Genomic DNA, 19,729 nt, shown 5'->3' on the forward strand with positions numbered 1-19,729 from the left:
GTGTGGAGGGAAAAGCCAAAAGGGAGGTCATGTCCCTTTTCATAAGACTGTTTATATCCTTTTAAGTACGACTTGTAGGATACATAACGTGTGCCAGACACTGTCCTAGGTGCTGGAGATAGGGTGATTACCAATACAGAACTTTAACTGAAGCTAAAGTGAAAGCTCGCTTACCTACAAAGATCATTTACAAAGCAACACATCTATCTCAGGTCTCATTACTTCTGCTTTGCTTTTTTTCTTCATCTCTGTACACTTTAGCAAGTCACTTCCTTTCTGCCGAGGATTCCTTATTCGTTGCTACCTAAGTCTAAGATCGGCTTTAGTAACAGAAAGGAAGGAATACGCTTCTGGGCAAGAAGCCCTCAGGATAAGAAGGAAATAGAAAATAAAAGCAAAAAAGAAAACGAAGACTTAAGAATTCTTCTTAGTAAGTGCCCCTCCCACTTTCTCTCCACCCACTCCTTTCGGATTCCATCTCTTTTTCCCAGCCTGAGCCGCCGCTGTCTCTTTAAATGGGATCCTCCGCGCAAACGAAGCCGGAGACGGAGAATGCGTTGCTCCCGGGATTGAAACTTGTTTGTCCGTCTCGGGCTGCCGTCCTGCAGGGCCGCCATATTGTCTGCTGAAGCTACGGCTGAAGCCGCCGCTGCTGCCGCCGCCAAGTAGGAGCGAGCGGAGCCGCGATGGGTGAGTAAGGAAAGCAGGCCGGCGGGGACGCGACTGAGTCAGTGTCGGGGCTCGGGGCCTGCCGCGAGCCCGTGTGCGGGCGTCGGCGGCCGGCCGGGGCTCCTCCGCACGGCGCCGAGGGAGAAGCCAGGCCGGGAGTTGCCCCCTAGGCCAGTTTGGGGCCGGCCCCGGGGCCGGTGCCGGGAGCGGTCCTTGGGGGCGCGTTCCCGGAATACCTGGGCTCTCCCGGAGCCCCCACGTGGCGGCCCTGCGCCGCAGCCCACGCGTTCCCGCCGCGCCGGCGCCCACCGGGCCGGGGCCGGGCTCCCGCCGCAGGCCCGGGCGGTGCCGAGGCAGCCGAGCCCGCTCCCGGCGGGGGCCGGGCGGACGGGCGCCGGGGCCGCGGTCCGCGGTGGACGGCGCGGGGCCGGCCCCCGGCTGAGGGGCTGGGGGGGACCGGCCGGCCGCGGGCGCGGGAGGAGGGGCAGCCGGGCGGACGCCCGGACGGTAGCCGGGGAGGAAGGGAGGGCTTCCCGGGCTGCCGCGAGTGACAGCCGGCGCCGTGACGGGAACCGGCACCCAGACCTCGTGGCCGCGGCTTGGCTGCGTCCCGGCCGGCCGGGTGAGAGAAGGGACGACCTGTTGCTCGGGCTGCAAGTGCTGTGCGCACGGAGCGGGGCGGCGGAGGCGCGGGGCTGCGGGGCCGCCGATCGGTCGGTCGGTCGGTCGGGGGTGTTCCCTCCCCTCCCCCCCGGCCGTCGGAACTGTTAGATTTGCCGGGTCCTGCTGCTCCTGTGCACGGCCTCGTGCCGGTGGCTTCACGGGGCTTCCGCATTGTGATACGAACAGCCTCGCGCAGGGCATCCCGGTGTTCGCCCTGGTTCGGAGGGAAGGAAACGGAGGCGCGGAGGGGGTAACGTAACTTATCCAAGGTCACACGGTGGCTGAAACGCGGGGATCACTCCGGAGCCCTCGTCTCTAGTTGCTGTTCTCCAGGACCTGGCCCTCTAGTGGTTGTGCTGGAGAAGGGGAAGAATGCTTTTAACAGCCTGGGCGAAGTTGGAAAGGTGGTTGGTTGGTTGGTTGGTTGGTTGGTTGGTTGGTTGGTTGGTTGGTTGGTTTGTTTTACTAGTGGACCGCTTTGAACTCTGTAGTCTGAAGGAAATGGACTGGCAAAGCCCAACTCTGTGTGTGTGTGGTGTGTGTGTGTGTGTGTGTGTGTGTTTTGGGGGGGGGTGCTGGGGAGAGCTAGCTGAGATTCTGGAATTGAGTTTTATGAGATCCCCGATTCTAAGGAAATAAGTTCCATTGATCCGTAAGGCAATGCTTTTTGACTCATCCCTGGTATTATAATCAGGACTGCTCCTTTCTAGCTGTCATTCAGAGAAGTCTCTTAAATGTCAAGTGCAGTAAAGCATATGGAAAATGTCTAGCAGCCCACAATAAACGTTATCTGGGCCAGAGCGTTAGTGCAGCGGCTAGGGCGCTTGCCTTACACGGGCCCACCTGGTACTCTCTCCGGAATCCCATATGGTCCCCCACAACCCTGGCAGGAGTTATTCCTGAATGCAGAGTCAGGAGAATGGGCACTGCCAGTCTGGCCCAGCAACAACAACAACAACAACAACATATATCTTCCTTTCTGAGCCTTTCTTTGCTTATCTCTTATGAAGTACAAGGGACTATTATTGAAGTGGTTGAGGACAAGTGACCTCGTATGGATTTTATAAATTTAAAAAACCTTCAATGTTATTTTCCTTTAAGCTGCAGTTACTAAGACAAGCATAGGACCAAAGAGGTAGTACAGTGGATGGGGCGCTGGGTTTGATCCCTGGCACCGCTTAGGATTTCCCCAACCCTGGTCTGAGTGACCCTTAAACACAGACAGGAGTAAGCCTTGAGCGCCCACTCGGTGTGACCACAAAGCAAAAATAAATTAATTAAAATATATATATAGGGGCTGGAGCGATAGCAAAGCGGGTAGGGCGTTTGCTTTGCATGCAGCCAACATGGCCGACCCGGGTTCGATTCCCAGCCTCCCATATGGTCCCCCGAGCACCGCCAGGAGTAACCCCTGAGCATCGCCGGGTGTGACCCAAAAAAAAGAAAAAAATATATATATATGTATAGTGGCTGGAGGGATAGCACAGCGGGTAGAGCGTTTGCCTTGCACGCGGCCGATCCAGGTTCAATTCCCAGCTTCCCATGTGGTCCCCTGAGTGCAGAGCCAGGAATGGCCCTTGTGCATCGCCAGGAGTGACCCAAAAAAGGAAAAAATAATACATATATATATATTTTTAAAGACAAGCATATGTTTCTTTGTTCATATTATTATTTAGTTTTGAGATCACACCAGCTGTGCCCAAGGCTTAATTCTGGCTGTGTGCTCAGGGGTCATTCCCGGAGGTGGTCGCAGGGACAGAATCCAGGCCAGCTATGCAAGGCAGACTTCCTGAACCCCTGTACTGTCTCTTTGGCTCCAAGACAAGCATCTTCTTGTCTCCAAGACAAGCATATTCACTCAATAAAAGGGTGATTCCAGACTCCAGACTCTTCATTGAATGATAAGATGAATATGCTTGTTTTGTGTGCCAATGAAAACATTTAGGGACTTTTATATTATAGACTTGATATTGACTTTCAATTTTAGGAACAGATGCCTGAAAGGGAAGAAGCTAAAAATTTCATTGTTTACTCCTATTATTATTTGCGGTTTTGGGGATCAAATCTAGGGTCTCACACATATAAGACAGAAGTTTTACCACTGAGCCACATCTCTTTCCAATATTACATATTATCCCGTTAAGTATTTTTGGTAGCAGCTTACTCAGTTTTTACAGAATGAGAAACCACCTTAGAAAAAGAGCACAGGTTCACTCTTCAAGCCAGTGTTCTCCCCTGAACACATCGCTCGTTTGTTTCTTTGCTTCCTTTTTTTACTCTGGAGAAGCTTGTGTTCTTTCTTGAACATGTATTCCTTTCTTTCTAAGTGGGCTTCGTTCAATAAAAACTACTTAAAAAAAAAAAGAAAGAAATCACAACTAATAAGCATTAATGTCAGGAGTAAGGTTCTTCCCCATTTTGATGCCACAGATTTTTTTTGGTTTTTGTTTTGGGACCATACCAAAAATTCTTTGCTGATCAAGAATCTGACAGTAAGCAACACAGGGGAGGTCTTGATAAATACAAACTCTAAACCTGTCATTGTAATTCTTTCTCTGGGCAGTGATTTATTTAGGCATGGGCACGGGATGTGATTTTGGCTAATGAGATTTGAAGAGAACCCGTAGACTTCTGGGAACTCCTTCCTTATTTAAAAGACATTTGCCACAAAAATTTGTAAGTCTACAACTGTAACTTGTAATGGTGTTTCACTAATAAAAATTTAAAAAAAAGACATTTGCCAGGGGCTGGGAGAGATAGTACAGCAGTAAGGCATATGCATGGACCCCCAGGCATCCCTTGGTACAGTAAGCAGAGTGCTGCAAAGGGTGGCCCTAGAGATCTTTCGCACCACCTGGGATGGCCCAGGAATTGCTGGCCTGGCCCAAGGATGCGATGCTGCTTGGGTCCTATGGCGCTGCGATTACCTGTTTTAACCAGCACTGGAAATGTCCTATCTCTGAACTTGAATAGGTTACTATGAAGCACTGGATGTCAAAAATGCTAGAATAGGGACCAGAGTGATAGTGATAATACAGCAAGTAGGGCGTTTTCCTTGTATACAGCTGACCCAGGTTTGATCCCCAGAATCCCATATGGCCCACCAAGCACCGCCAGGAGTAATTCCTGAGCACAGAGCCAGGAGTAACCCTTGAGCACTGCTGATTGTTACCCATAAACCAAAATAAATAAAAATACTGTAAATACATTATTTCAAAACCCTTTTTCTATGGCCATCCCTGTCACTACCAGTTTTGCTACAATAAAAAAATTCATCTAGTCTTTTTTTTTTTTTTTTGCTTTTTGGGTCACACCCAGCGATGCTCAGGGTTACTCCTGGCTCATGCACTCGGGAATTACTCCTGGCGGTGCTCGCGGGACCGTATGGGATGCTGGGAATCGAACCTGGGTTGGCCATGTTGGCTGTGTGCAAGGAAAATGCCCTACCCGCTGTGCTATCGCTCCAGCCCCTCATCTAGTCTTTTATTCTCTTTAGATTAGGAATTTTATTCCTTATCACTTACAGGATAAAATTGTAATTGTAAAATTGTAACCTATAGTTATGACATTCAAGACCTTTTTACTGAATTAAATAATCTTATTCCACTTAAGGTTTGGGGCTGGAGCGATAGCACAGCGGGTAGGGCGTTTGCCTTGCATGCAGCCAACATGGTCGACCCGAGTTCGATTCCTCCGCCCCTCTCGGAGAGCCCGGCAAGCTACTGAGAGTATCTCGCCGGCACGGCAAGGCCTGGCAAGCTCCCCGTGATGTATTCGATATGCCAAACACAGTAACAACAAAGTCTCCAGTGGAGAAGTTACTGGGCCCTCTCGAGAGCATCAGGAGGACAGTGACAATGACACTTAAGGTTTATCTCTTGCATTCTCCTTAGATGCCTGTACATTCCCCGCACCCCCACCCCATCCCCACCTTGGAGGTGAGAGAGAAAGGGGTTTTGGTCACACCTGGCTGTGTGCTTTGGGGTCAGGCCAGGCGCCATGCAATGCTGGAGCTGGAAACTGGGCCTCCTGAATGCGCAACATGTGCTCCAGCCTCTTGAACCGTCTCTCTGACCTCTTACACATCTTATTCCTAGAAGATAAAAAGACAGAAGCAGTTCCTCAGTTTTCCTCAGGAAATCTTGCTTGTTTTTAAAGATTTCTCCTCCTAGAAACCTTTCCCAAATACTGTATACGTTCCAGGGCTGGAACAAGAGTATAGCTGGTAGGGCATTTGACTCACACAGGTTTGATCTCTGGTACCCCAAAGGTCCCCTGAGCATAACCAGGAGTGTTCCCTGAGTACCATCGGATGTGGTCCAGAAAATGCCTAAATACTTTGTATCTACCAAACTGCAATTCTCAGGACACTGTTCTTGCTTCTACATTCTTTTTGTATTAGTTATTTCATTCTGTAATATAATCAATTCTTCAACCAGTTACTTAATGTCCAGAGCCTCATTACTTTCCTCATCTCTAGGATTGATAGGATTAAATGAGCTAATACATATAAAAGAATTTTATTTCTGTCTGTATGATTTGGTCGGGGATGGTGGATCACACCCAGCTGTGCACAAAGGCTATTACTGTGCTCAGGTGTCACAGCTGGTGGTGCTCAAGGGACATTTGAACCAGGGCCAACTACAAGTAAGACAAGTGTTCTGCTGAAGTACATTCGCCACCCCCAGTATAAAGCTAAGAGAGAGCAGACACTCATTTGTTTGGGATTTTTGGTGATGCTCTGGACTATTCCTGGTTCTGCACTCAGGGATCTGGACCCCTGGCAGGCTCAGGGGACCACATGGGATGCCAAAGATGAATCAAGGTTGACTGCATGCAAAGCAAACACCGTAACTGCTATGAGTTACACTATAACTACAATAAGCCTAGCCACTGTTTGGTTGGTTTGTTTTGTTTTGGGTCCATATCTGGTGTTACTCAGGGCTTATTCCTGGCTCTGCTCTCAAGAATTACTCCTGGTGGGGTTCACGGGACCATGTAGAGTGCCAGGGATTGAAGCTGGGTTGGCCCCTTGTAAAGCAACATCTTATCCTGTGTATCATCTCTCCAGCTCCATTCAGAGCTTATACTTCCAGAGACATTGAGAGCTGTTTTCTTTTTCTCTCCTTGCATATCTTCAACTTCATTTCTTTTTTTTTTTTTAAACTTCCAAGGATAAAACCCAGAACCGAGCATGTGCAAGATAAATACTCTGCCACTTGAGCTATATACCCACCTCACCCTTTAGTTTCCTTTTTTGATTGTTTTTTCTCGGCTTGTTTTTGGGCCACACCCAGCAACTCAGGGGTTAACTCCTGGCTCTGCACTCATAAAGCCTGATTCTGACACAAGCAGGACAAGCACCCTGCCCACTGTACTTTCTCTTTAACCCATCATCCAATAGGTGTTTTTTTTTTTTTAACTCCACTGGAACATTTATCCTTTTGGGGGGGGAGGGGAGTGGGCCACACCCTAGCAATGCTTAGAGTTTCCTCTTGACTCTGTGCTCACAGATCATATACAGTGGGGATCAAACTGGGATCAGTTTTGTGATAGGCAAGCATCTTAACCCTGCATGCTCTGAAAGAATTAGAGCTTATAAATTCATTTAGGCATACCAAATGTTATATAGGGCTGGAGCGATAGCACAGCGGTAGGGCGTTTGCCTTGCACGCAGCCAACATGGCCGACCTGAGTTCGATTCCTCCGCCCCCTCGGAGAGCCCGGCAAGCTACCGAGAGTATCTCGCCCGCACGGCAGAGCCTGGCAAGCTCCCCGTGACGTATTTGATATGCCAAACACAGTAACAAACACAGTAAATGTTGTATATAGTGCATTAACTGTAAATTAGTTGATTTCCCCATCTACTTGGTATAATTTCATCTTTCTTCCAGAAAACTTACGTTTTTGTTTTTAAAACAACAGTTGATCTTGTGTTTCATGCTTTGGAAACCGGCATAAAATAATAAATACAGGAGCTGGAGTGATAGTACAGCGGGTGGGGCACTTGCCTTGCACGTGGTTGGCTCAGGTTCGATCCCCGACACCCTGTGTGGTCCCCTGAACCCCACCAAGAGTGATCCCTGAGCACAGAGTCAGGAGTAAGTAACAAAATAAATTGATAAATATGTTGGTGTGAGGCAGTCCTGAGAGTTTAGGATGTATATAGTCAGGGGATCCATGTGGGAGAATCAGTGGAGTCCTTAGACCTTTAAACCAAATGAGGACTTTTTCTTTTTTTTTCAAATTTTTCTCCATTCCTTTTTTTTTCTCTTTTCTTTCTTTCTTCTTCTTTTTTTCTACACCAGACAATACCTAGGGCTTGGTTCTGGCTCTACGACTCAGGAATCACTCCTGGTAGAACTTGGGGGACCATATGGGGTGCTAGGGATGGGACCTGGGTTGGCCACTTACAAGGTAAGTGCCCTACTCATTGTAATGTCTCAGAGAACTGTTCCTGGATAGGAGTTGTCTTTGGCAGGGTGGGAATGATTATTTCAGAAGCAAAAGATTGATAGGCTAGTTGGCTTGGTAGCAATGGGAGAATGATGTTTGAGTTTCATCCCGATGCCAGTAAAATGCAGGGTCTTAATCTCAGGAGTGATGTGATCAAATTTATATTGCTTGAACTGACTCTAGGGAGAATGAATTCGATTGCAGTGAGATTCCAAGTAGAAGATTCTTTAAGTAGTTGTTAAGTAGTGCATTAGCCTAAAAGATGATCATAATACCTGAAGTTTAAATACACACGTATATGTATATATACATAAATATATATACATGCATTTTAAAATATATATATGTACATGTATGTAATTTTTATTTATATTCAGTTAAACACCAAGTTGGAAGTAGCCCCTGAGTACTCCCAGTTGTGGTACAAAAACAACAAAGCCAATATAGGAACTATAGTTAGGACAGGGGTTAAGGTGCTTACTTTGCAGAAGACTCTCCTTGGCTCAGTCTTCTCTGAGCACTGCCAGGTGTGATTACCTGAGCACAGAGTCAGGAGTAAACCCTGAGCATTGCTGAGTGTATCTCCTACCTTTTCCTTGTTTATTTCTCAAAGAAAATCAATAAACAGGTTTCTTATTTTTTGCTTTCAGGCCATAGGACTTTCTCCTGGCTCTGTGCTCATGGATTACTCCTGGCGGGATTGGGGGTCATTTGGGGTGCTGGGAATGCTGGGAATTGAACCCAGGTCTGCTTTGTGCAAGACAAGCACTTTACCTGCTATACTTTCTCAGCCCCCAGTTGTCATCATAATCATGAAAAAGATTCACATATTTCATAGGAAAAATGGTAGCAGATGTGGTTACACAAATGAATGTTCCATTTACATCAGGGAACCTGTTCCCTTCCTCCCCAGTGTCAGACTTAGCAGCTTCACTAGTTTTTGGGTCACACCTGATGATGCTCACTCCCGCACTCAGGAATTACTCCTGATGATGCTCGGGGGACCATATGGGATCCCCATGTTTGCCGGGGACCAAACTAGGTTGCTGTGTTCAAGGTAGACACCCTACCTACTGTACTATGGCTCTGAGCCTCTGGAGATTTGGATTTTAATTAGGATTAGAAAACAAGCTATCAACTGTGTAGATGAGTATCATACTCTACTTAGACCCCAAGCTTTAAGTATATCAATCATGTGTGGGAAAGATTGTTTCCCCCCATGAGGACTTTTAGCCAGACTCAATTTGTGGATTGAGTTTTTGTTTCCTAGAGTGATGATAGCTCAGTCCTTCTGAGAGAATCTGCCTTTGTCTGAGCAGCCTTGTAGTTTCATTGTTCTGAAGATTGGCGGTTTGGATAGCCTTGCATTCTGCACCCTGGGAGCCTCATGCTGTCAGATCTGTCCGATACTGTTTATTTTTTTCTGTTTGGGTCACACCCGGCGATGCTCAGGGGTTATTCCTGGCTTTGCACTCAGGAATCACTCCTGGTGTTGCTCGGGGGACCACATGGAATCAAACCCGAGTCGGCCATGTGCAAGGAAAATGCCCTATCTGCTGTGCTATTGCTCCAGCCTCGATACTGGTTTTTTGTTTGCTGTATTTCCTGCTCATATATTTCTGAAAGAAATTCTAGAAGCTGGAAAATTTATTACCAAGCCTGTCCTAACCTTACTACATAGCATTCTCCTATATACAGAGAACTTTGACATTAGACCTCTTACTTTGAGGTAGACTGGTAAGGGTAGAAATATTAAGCTAAAGATCAGTGGGGCTGGGTAATACCACAGTGGGTAGGGCATATGCCTTGGGTGTGGCGGACCCAGGTTCCAGCCCCAGCATCCCTTATGGTCCCTTGAGCAACTCAATAGTCTCTTGAGTGCAGAGCCAGGAGTAAACCCTAAGCATCACTGGGTGTGACCCAAAAAGAAAAAAGTAAGATAACCTGAAGACACCTGAAGCTATACAGTTATTAAGTTGCAGGACCAGAAATCAGATCATTTGATTTATTTTGGTTTTGGACCACACCTGGCTGTGCTCAAGGCTCATTTCTGCCTCTTCTTCCTCTAGGGACCATATGCTGCCTTGGAATAAGTCCCAGTTGACTGCATGCAAGGCAAAAACCTACCCCCTTATACTATCTCTCTAACCCCAGGTCATTTGACTTTGTAGTCCCTTTCATCTGTACTGCACTTTTCCCAGTGTATCTGTTGTTTGTTGATCTTACTTGGAGTTCTTTCTCAACTTAGCTGAGATGTTTCTTTCTGAGACAAACCATTGAATGTGTCCTGTACATTCACATAATGCTGAAGTCTTTAAAAACCTCCAAATCCGGGGCTGGAGCAATAGCACAGCGGGTAGGGCGTTTGCCTTGCACGCAGCTGACTTGGGTTCGATTCCCAGCATCCCATATGGTCCCCTGAGTACCGCCAGAGGTAATTCCTGAGCTCAGAGCCAGGAATAACCCTGTGCATCACCGGGTGTGACCCAAAAAGCAATAAATAAATAAATACCTCCAAATCCGACACCAGATTTAAATGGTATTTATCCTAGCCCATCCCATTGTTGGTGTTGGGATTTTTGTTGTTTTTTTTTTTTCTTTTTTTTTTTTGGGGGGGGGTTAGTTTTTTGTTGTTGTTGTTGTTGGATTTTTGTTTTGTTTTCGGTTTTTGGGCTATACCTGCTGGTGCTGAGGGCTTATTTCTGACCCTGTGCTCAGGGATTGAACCTGCATCAGCCACATGTAAGGCAAGTACCCTTTCTGCTGTACTATAGCTCCGGACCCTTGTCCTGTTTTTTGAAATAGGGGTGGTTCTCTGCAGTGCAGGATCATGCTTTGGAAAAGGTTAGAGATTGGGAAGGGATTGAGGTCTACACCTGGCAGTCCTCAGGTTATTCCTGGCTCAGTGCTTGGCGGTGTTCAGGTGACTACATGTGGTACCAGGGATTTGAACCATGACTGTGGTCTCTATAGCCATATGCAAGGAAGCATCATTTTGCGGGGGAGGAGTCATACCAGGCGATACTCAGGGATTACTGCTTGCTCTGTACTCAGGAATCACTCCTGGCGGTGCTCAGTGGACCACATGGGATGCCAGGGATCGAACTTGGGTTTGCCTCATGCAAGGCAGATGCCTACCTGCTCCAGCCCAAGGCAAGCATTGTAACTCCCTCGTTATATCTCCAGCCAGAAGGGAGAGAAATTATTTTTTGGTGCTGGGGGTTGAGCCCAAGGCCTCAAGCATGTAAGACAATTGTCCTTCTATTGAGCCACGTTTCAGCCTCATTGAGAGGAGACTTTAAAAACAAAAACCAGAAACCTGGTAAATAGTACAGTGAGTAGGGCACTTGCCTTGCATACAGCTAGCTGATCCCTGCACACTGCATGTGGTCCGTTCCCACCCCCTTCCCCCACTCCCTCCCCAGCCCCTCCTGGAGTGATACCTGAGCACAGAGCTAGAAGTAAATCTTGAGTACCACTGGGTGTGGCCTTATAATCAAAAGCAAAAAGGAAAACCAGGGCTAGAGAGATACAGCTCAGTGAAGCTCATACTTTGTACACAAAGGTCTGAATTTGGTTCCTAGCAGTGCTGCCCTAAACACTGTCAGGCTCAGTCTTAGAACACAGAGAAGGGAGTAGCCTCTGAGGACCACCAGATATGACCCCAAAAAGTTAAAAACTGGGCAATGGGGCCAGAGAGAACATATAAGGATAAAGCATTTCCCTCACACGGGGTGGACCCCTGGCTTTATCCCAGCACTGCCTATGATAGACAGGTACTCCAGATGTAGCCCCCAAACAGAAACAAAACAGGAGCAAGGAAGATAGCCCAAAGGGGCTTAGCAGTGCTTTTCTGTAGAAGACGCTGGTTCAGTCCCTGGTACCAGCTGGTACCCAGGCAGTGAGTAGCTCCTGACACGTAATTGGATATGGCCCCCCAAAATAGAGAAGATTAAAATGGTTGTTTCTAATTTTCCTTGCAAGTGGCAGAAAGCCTTCAGATCATTATCTAATTACCTGCCAGTCCACAATTTTCTACTGCATTTTTAAAAATTATTTTAAAAACACAGTATCATCTGTGTTTATATTCTGTATTCTTGGCAAGAACTAGATCACACCTCATTAGAGGAATTGAGTTGGGCAGCCGAATCTGGAAAGGAACATAGATATTTCAAGGATGTAAGGGTGTCCCCTAGTGGCTAGAATGCTGTTGAGCGTTAACTTTAGTTAGGGAGACCTGAATTTCTGGCCTGAAAGCCTTTTCTATTATTAATATGAGCCCTTCTGCAAGTTTTCCCACCTCTAATATAATTTCTATGTGACTTGGGGTTAAAAGGTAATCAAATTATTATTGAATCACCAGTCAAATTAGAATTTTCCCTGGGATTGTACCTTTTTTGACTGTTGAGGATTGACATCTTATCATCTCATACCTACTTTGGACAACCTGGCAGGCTACCGAATGTAACCTGCCCACACGGCAGAGTCTGGCAAACTCCCCGTGGTATACCCAATATGCCAAATACCAGTAACAATGATGGGTCTCATTCTCCTAACCCTGAAAGAGCCTTGAATATGGCACTTTAAAAAAAAAAAATCTCAAGGCTAGGACGAAGGAGACGTTACTGGGGCCTGCTCGAGGCAATCGACGAACAAAGGATGGTCGTGATCGTGAGGATTGACCTTGGGATACTGAAAGAAAAAGATTTGCTTTGAGTCTGGATTGAAAGCCCCTAGAACGAGAACCATATGGGGTGCTGAGGATAGAAACCAGGTCGGTTGCGTGGAAGGCTAGCGCCCTACCTGCTGTACTATCCCTCCAGCCTCACAAAAACAAAAAATTTTGTTTCCAAGTATGTGTTCTCTTCATAAATAATAAAGATTATGTAAGTGCCCACTCATACTGCTTTTTTTTGGTTACCAGGTTATCAGCTGATCTGTCAACATGCTTTAATAATTCAGTGATACCTAACTTCCCACTTAAGTGCATATACCTTTACTCGTTTCTATATATTTTTGTATATTTCTTTGTTTTTGTTTTGGGGCCACACTAGTGGTGCTCAGGGCACTCTCTCCTATCTCTTTGCTAAGGGGTCACTCCTGCAGGGCTCAGGGGACTGACTTTATGGGTGCCAGGGATAGCCCCAGTTGGCCACATACAAAGCAAGTGCCCTACCCTCTCTCTAACCCTCTTTACCTTTTTTTCCTCTTCTTTTCGGACCACACCCAGCCACTCTCAGGGCTTGCTCCTGACTCTGCACTCAGGAATTGCTCTTGGCATTGCTCCACAAAGGAGAAGCTGGGGATTGAACCTGGGTTAGCTGCATGCAAGGCAAGGATCTCTCCGGGCCTTTGTCAGTGTTTTTTGTTTTTTGTTTTTTTTTTAATGTAAGTTAATGGTGCCTGGGGACTATTCCTGGCTCTGTGCCTAGAATGTCACTCCTGGTGTTGTTCAGATTACCATACAGGTTGGTGCCAGGTATAGAACCAGGGTTGGCTGGTTCTATACTGGGGTTGGCAAGCGCCTTGACTCCTGTACTTTCTCTTGGTCTCTGTTCAGGATTTTCTGTGTATGTGTGTGGGTGTTTTCAGTTGTGGGGAGAGGTACGCCTAGCAGTACTCAGGGTTTATTTCTGGCTCTGTACCCAGGGTTTATTCCTCGCGCTCCTCTCAGGAATCACTCTGAGCAGGCTAAGGGGACCGTAGGAGGTGCCTAGAGGTGAACTTCGGTCAGCTACATGCAAGGCAAGTGCCTTACCTGCTGGACTGTTTCTTTGGCGCATTTTCAGGGTTTTTTTGTTTGCTTTGTTTTGGGGCCACAGCTCGTGGTGCTCAGGGTTCTGGTCTCGGGTGACTTCTGGTAGGGTTGGGGGGACCAGATGATGCCTAAAGGCAAACCTAGGTTGGCTGTATGCAAGACTGGTGGTGCCTTACTGGCTTTACTGTCTCGCTGACCCCAGTTCGTTTCCTTTTTTTTTTGCGGGGGGCAGGGGGGTTGTGGAGAAGCGGTGGCCTCACTCAGCAGTGTTCAGGGCTTACTCCTGCCTTTGTGTCCGTGGCCATGCTCTGCGGACCACATAGAATGACGGTGATTGAACCCAGGTCCACAGTGTGCAAGGCAAACACCCTACTGCTATATGCTCTCCAGCCTGTTGAGCTATCTCTCTGGCCCCAAAGGATGATGGAATGTCTGGGTTTGAGTGCCTGCTTTTCATAGGCTAGGCCTAAAGTTTGATTCCATGTACCTCTGAACACCTTCATTTGTAAACTTGATGATCCACAACACCCCTGGGATGACCTTTGGCACTGCCAGGCCTGAATGGCACTGCATTTTTTGGGCCAGGAACCCTCAGGTCTCGGACAGCCAGGCCAGCTACTGACAGGACTGACCCCCACAAAGCCTGAGGTGGTTCCCCGCCTCAATAAAATTAAATTATGTTGGTTTTTAAATTAAGATGATTACGAACTAAAGCAGTGTCTTTGGAGATTATCCGTTGGAACCAATTTGGAGTAACTAATGTCAAAGATAAAAAGTGTTGGGGCTGGAGTGATAGCACAGTGGGTAGGGCATTTGCCTTGCATGCGGCCGACCCAGGTTAGATTCCCAGCATCCCATATGGTCCCCTGAGCACCGCCAGGAGAAATTCCTGAGTGCAGAGCCAGGCAGGAACAACCCCTGACCATCGCTAGGTGTCACCCAAAAAGAAAAAAATAAGTGTTAAGGGCATGAGTGGAGAGAACATAGTATGGAAGAGGGTAAGACTCTTATCTTGCATGCAACTGACCTGGGTTCAATCCCTGATGCCCCATGGGCCAGATAGTACAGCAGACAGGGCATTTGCCTTGCACACGGCCAACCTTGGTTTGATCCCCAGCATCCCATATGATCCCCTGAGCACAACTAGCAGTAATTCCTGAGTGCAGAGCCTAGAGTAACCCCCGAGCATCACCAGGTGTGACCCAAAAAGCCTATATATCTATATCTATATCTATCTAAGTATAGAGAGAGATAAAGATATAGTTATACTCCTGGTGTCCCGTAAGGAGTGATGTTTGGAGTGATTCTTGGGTCCAGAGTCAGAACTAAGTCCTGGGCACCTCTGGGTAGTCCCAAAATAAAATTAAGTATTAAGGGCAGATTTTAATCAATAATACACCATTGCAATAAGGAAAAGGTGCTTATTGAACTAGACTTTGATTTGTACAGATAACCAAGCTTTGAAGGGAGTATAACAATGAAATTTTCATATAAGGAGGGGAGTAAGTGGAGGCTCAGTAAGGTCAAAGATGACAAAATTTGAGGATGGGGATTGAGCCGTGTAAATTCCCTCTAGATTTGCTAATTGGTGCTTATTGGAATTAAACTCTTACCCTCCCACAGAATTAGGGATACAGATTCCCTACTTTGAATATTGGCAGAAACTCTGGCAGGCTTAAGATACTTTGAAGAGCTGTTAGAAGTTTTAGTTTTTTCGAGTCTTTGTGTGTGTGTGTGTGTGTGTGTGTGTGTGTGTGTTTGGGGGCAGGGGGCACACCTGGCTGTGCACAGGGTTTTCTTCTGGCTCTGGGCTGCTGGGGATCAAACCTGGGCCAACCTCTTGCTGAGCAACTGACTTAGCAGCTGTGCTTTCCAGCTTATTCAGTGATGTCTTTATAGGACCAAGTTGGGGCTTAGTTGAGAAAGATCTCAGAGGAGTGTGGATAGTTTGGTTAAGGAGGGAATCTTTGACAGAGGTAAAAATCAGTTTGTCAGCTGATTCACGTCTCTCGAGAAAGTTCATAGCCAACTTTCAAGACCAGAAGAATGAGAGTGGCATTAATTTTGAACCAAGGTAGATTAGATAGGACAAGAAACTGATTTACAGAGAAATGAGATGGAGATACCAGTGGGCATTAGGAAATAAATTTCAGCCACAGGTTTGTGACTGTAGAGATTGTAGTTCTGGAGATACCCCTGGCTGGCCATGCGCAAGGCAAGCACTACTGTACTCTGTCTCCAGTCCCTGTCTATTTATGTTCTGGTGCCATACCCCGTGGCCAGTCTTTACTGGCTCTATTTCAGGAATCACTCCGGTCATGCTTCGGGGACTATTTGGGTGTTGGAGTTGAACCCAGTTTAACCATGTGCAAAGCAAGTGTCTGCCTACTGTACTATCTCTCTGGTCCCCATTGTAATATTTTCAGCTCACAGGTGATTGAAAGTATGGAAGTAAAACTGTAGATAATTGGGCACTACAGTAGTTGAATATATGAATGAAATTCAAAGGGTGGTACATATTGGAACATAGTGTTTTCTTTGGAATGAATGAAGTCACTAAGAGCAGTGGTTTTCATCCATTAGTCTGCAGGTGTAAAAGGTTGAAACTGACCTAGAGCGATAGCACAGCGGGTAGGGCGTTCGCCTTACAAGCGGCCAACATGGCCGACCCGAGTTCGATTCCTCCGCCCCTCTCGGAGAGCCCGGCAAGCTACCGAGAGTATCTCGCCCGCTCGGCAGAGCCTGGCAAGCTACCCGTGACGTATTCGATATGCCAAACACAGTAACAACAAAGTCTCCAATGGAGACGTTACTGGGCCTGCTCGAGCAAATCGACGATCGAAACTGACCTATAGAGTGAAAATAGAAATGAGTAGCTTCAGGCAGGGAGAAGAACCATCAAGAGAAGGCTGAACTGAGAGACTGGGCAAGGTTGGTAGGAGTGCCAAGAAAACTCAAGAGAAAGAGGGAACTGGGAAACTGTACAGTGGGTAGGGAGCTTGGGTCGCACATCGCCAATGCAGGTTCAGTCATGATCGTGAGTTCACCAGTAGAGATCCCTGAGCACCACCAAGTGTGCCTCTCCCCCCCCCCCCAAAAAAAAAGAAAGAAAAAAGGATAGAGGACAGAGCTTAGTGATTCAGTTCAGTGGGTTGGAGTACATGCTTTGCAGGAGTAGCCCCTTGAGCAGAGCTAAATGTGACCTAAAAATAAAAAAAGAAATTTTTGTCCTTTAGCTCCAGTAGTATAAATAAAAGTAGTATTGTTGTGGAAGTCAATTCCCATCACTACATAGTCCCCAGAGCACTGCTAATTTCTGAACCTAGAGTCAGGAGTAGCTCCTGAGCACTGCCAGGTATGATATAAAAATAGAGGAAGGAAAGATGATGAGCAGAACAATCAATAATATCAGAATAGCTTGTTTCTACAATTAATTATTTAAAGCCAGGAGTAACCACTGAGAATCACCAGGTATACCCCACCTCCCGCGAAAGAAGAAAACAGTCATTTAGGGCCTGGAATAGTTGGAATTATAGATGAATGAATGAGATTATTGGAGCTAAAACCTTTATTTTCCCCTTGTGAGTCCCGGGACCTAATGCACATCACTAATGCACTCTCCCACTTAACTATGTTGAATCTGAATGATGATTTGAGTTTCTTTTTATTTGTTATTATCTTGTACATATTTTAAATATTCTATAATAAAATGGTAAAGATATATTACAGTGGTCAGAGAGATAGCACATTGGGAAAAGGACTTGCCTTCTAGAGTTTAGTTTCATGGCTGACTTCATCTTCTTTAGAGGCACTTAATTCTCATTTTTGATTTATTTTGTTTCTGGGCCACACCTGGCGGTACTCAGGGATCATTCCTGGCGAGCTTGGGAGACCATTTGGGGTGCCAAGGATTAAACCTGGGTCTGCCCCTTGTAAGGCAGGCTGTCCTACCTGCTGTACTGTCACTCTGGCCCCTGGAGGCACTTAATTCTGATACATGCTCACACAGGGTCAGATACTTTCCAGTTCTATAGTTGGTTGGATTTGTGGCATAGGAAGAGAACTTATTACAAAAGGAAAACCTGTATGTTGAAGGGCGCTTCCTAAAATAAATTCCAGGATGATGGGTGGAAAGAGAAACTAATAAATCACTTAACAAGTTATTTGTTGCTTCTTCCAGATGTGCTTCTGGAGATGATCCTCCTTCCAATCTTAACTCCCCTGACTGGTTTCTCCAGTGAAGTCATAAGCAAATATTTGTGATAGTTTCTTGTCACCATGGTGACTAAAGAAGCACAGCCTCATTCTCCTCCCAGCCTCACTTGTCCGTTCTGCTTGGAAGAGACAGCCCCTCAGTCATGAAAAACCAGGTGTCAGGTAAAGGGGAGCAGCCGCTCACAGGGCTGTCTTTAGGAGTCTGTCCTGTGTCTGTTGGTCTCCAGGTACAGAGGGAATCAGGGACCCAAGTGGAAGACCCTACAGGTCCCTAGAATTTTTTTTTCCAGTTCTGGGGATCAAACCCAGTGCCTCACACATTTGAGGCTTGTACTCTTGCCACTGAGCCCCATCCCTGGCCTAGACTTTACATTGTCATAGTTGTTCCTGTTGGTTTTCCAAGCTACGTTTCAGAGTAATCTGAACTTCCTTCTGGTTTCCTTTCCTCAATATTTATAGCTCCAGAATTCAGTTCTCCTCAATTACCTTTTTTATTTGTTTTTTCAAGACTGGGGGCTACACTTAGCTCAGCAATGCTCATTATTTCTGACTTGGTTCTCTGGGGACCATATGGGATGCCAAGGGATTGAACCTTGGTTGGCACATGCAAGAACCCTACCCGTTAGTACTGTCTCTCTAGCCCCAACTTCCATCACTCAGATTCTGTTAATAGACAACTTTCCCTCCCTCGTATTATATTCTTCTTCACTTCATTGCCATCCCATAGATGATCTTTCCAGCTTGAAGACCCAGCCCAAATCTTCTCTTCATCCACATTATTTTGTTTGTTTTTGTTTGGAGACCACACCCAGCTGTGCTCAGGGATTACTTACTCCTGACTCTGCACTCAGGGATCACTCCTGGTGATGCTCCTGTGCTGAAGATAAGATTGAACCTGGGTGGCACAAGCGCCTTACCCACTGTATTATGTTTCTGCCCCAAGAAACTATTATTATTATTATTATTTTGGTTTGGGGGTCACACCTGGCTATGCCTAGGGCTTATTCCTGGCTCTATACTCAGGGATCACTTCTGGCTTCTTAGGGCCGTCAGATATCGAGCCTGGTTCAGCTCTATGCAAGGCAATTGCCCTACCCACTGTACCATTGCTCCAGCCCCAGAAGTTTACTATTTTTTAATAACTTCACAATCATGCCAACAACTCCTGGGAGGTGGTAGTATTAGAGTTAGATATTCTGTTTGCCTATGAAACTTATTTTAAAATTCCTTTCACACTATTTGAGCCACTATTTCAGATTAGAAATTTAGAGGATGGCATGTTTCCATATAAAAAAAAAGAAGAGGAAACCAGGGTAGGGGATGAACTAAAATAGTAGAATATGTCTGTGAGGCACTGAATTTGATCTCCTTCCCCCCAGCACCACCAGGTATGGCCCCAGTGGCCCCTGGAATAATAAGTTGATAAGCTACTCATACTTAAACACAATCAGCTTTACTGTGACAGTGCTCACTGGCTACTCCTGACTTGGGGTCACTCCATCCCTGTGAGCTATTTTTCCAGCCCTTCAGCTTAATTCTTAGCAGTTTCTAAGATACTGATACTGCTTAAAAATGAAAATATTATCAGTTCTCTATTGAGTCATTATCAGTTACTTAATCAGCACATGACATCAGTGAGATAGTACAGCCAGTAAGTCACATACTTTGCATGCAGTTAACATGGGTTTGATCGCCAGCACCCCATATGGTCCTCTGAGCTCCACCAGGAAAAAATTCCCGAGCACAGAGCCAGGAGTAAATTCTGATAACCACTGTGTGTGTCCCCAAAACAATAAAAACATATGACCAACACAGGAAAGAAATGAAGATTATAAAAGAAATTTATTATTGACAGGTCTCAAAGAAAGGTTACTGTATCCCTCCCAGGATCACAGAAAAAAAAAATACCTAGGGTGGCCACAGGCAGAAGAGAGCTGAAGTTTCAGCCATATCCTTTATTTATGTTTC

The 19,729-nt window shown here is 46.3% G+C and overlaps 1 protein-coding gene across 1 annotated transcript in view; it reads left to right on the forward strand.

The window, feature by feature from the left end:
• Nucleotides 1-536: 536 nt before the first annotated feature.
• The window catches only part of KPNA6 (karyopherin subunit alpha 6), a 43,699-nt gene continuing 24,506 nt past the window's right edge, over nucleotides 537-19,729 (forward strand). The window contains exon 1 of the mRNA XM_056122630.1: nucleotides 537-690. Within this exon, the coding sequence (XP_055978605.1) occupies nucleotides 687-690 (4 nt within the window). The 5' untranslated portion in view covers nucleotides 537-686. The remainder of the gene's footprint in view (nucleotides 691-19,729) is intronic.

The sequence above is a fragment of the Sorex fumeus genome, unplaced genomic scaffold, assembly GCF_029834395.1.
Source record: "Sorex fumeus unplaced genomic scaffold, SorFum_2.1 ptg000047l, whole genome shotgun sequence".
In the NCBI taxonomy this organism is placed as follows: domain Eukaryota; kingdom Metazoa; phylum Chordata; class Mammalia; order Eulipotyphla; family Soricidae; genus Sorex; species Sorex fumeus.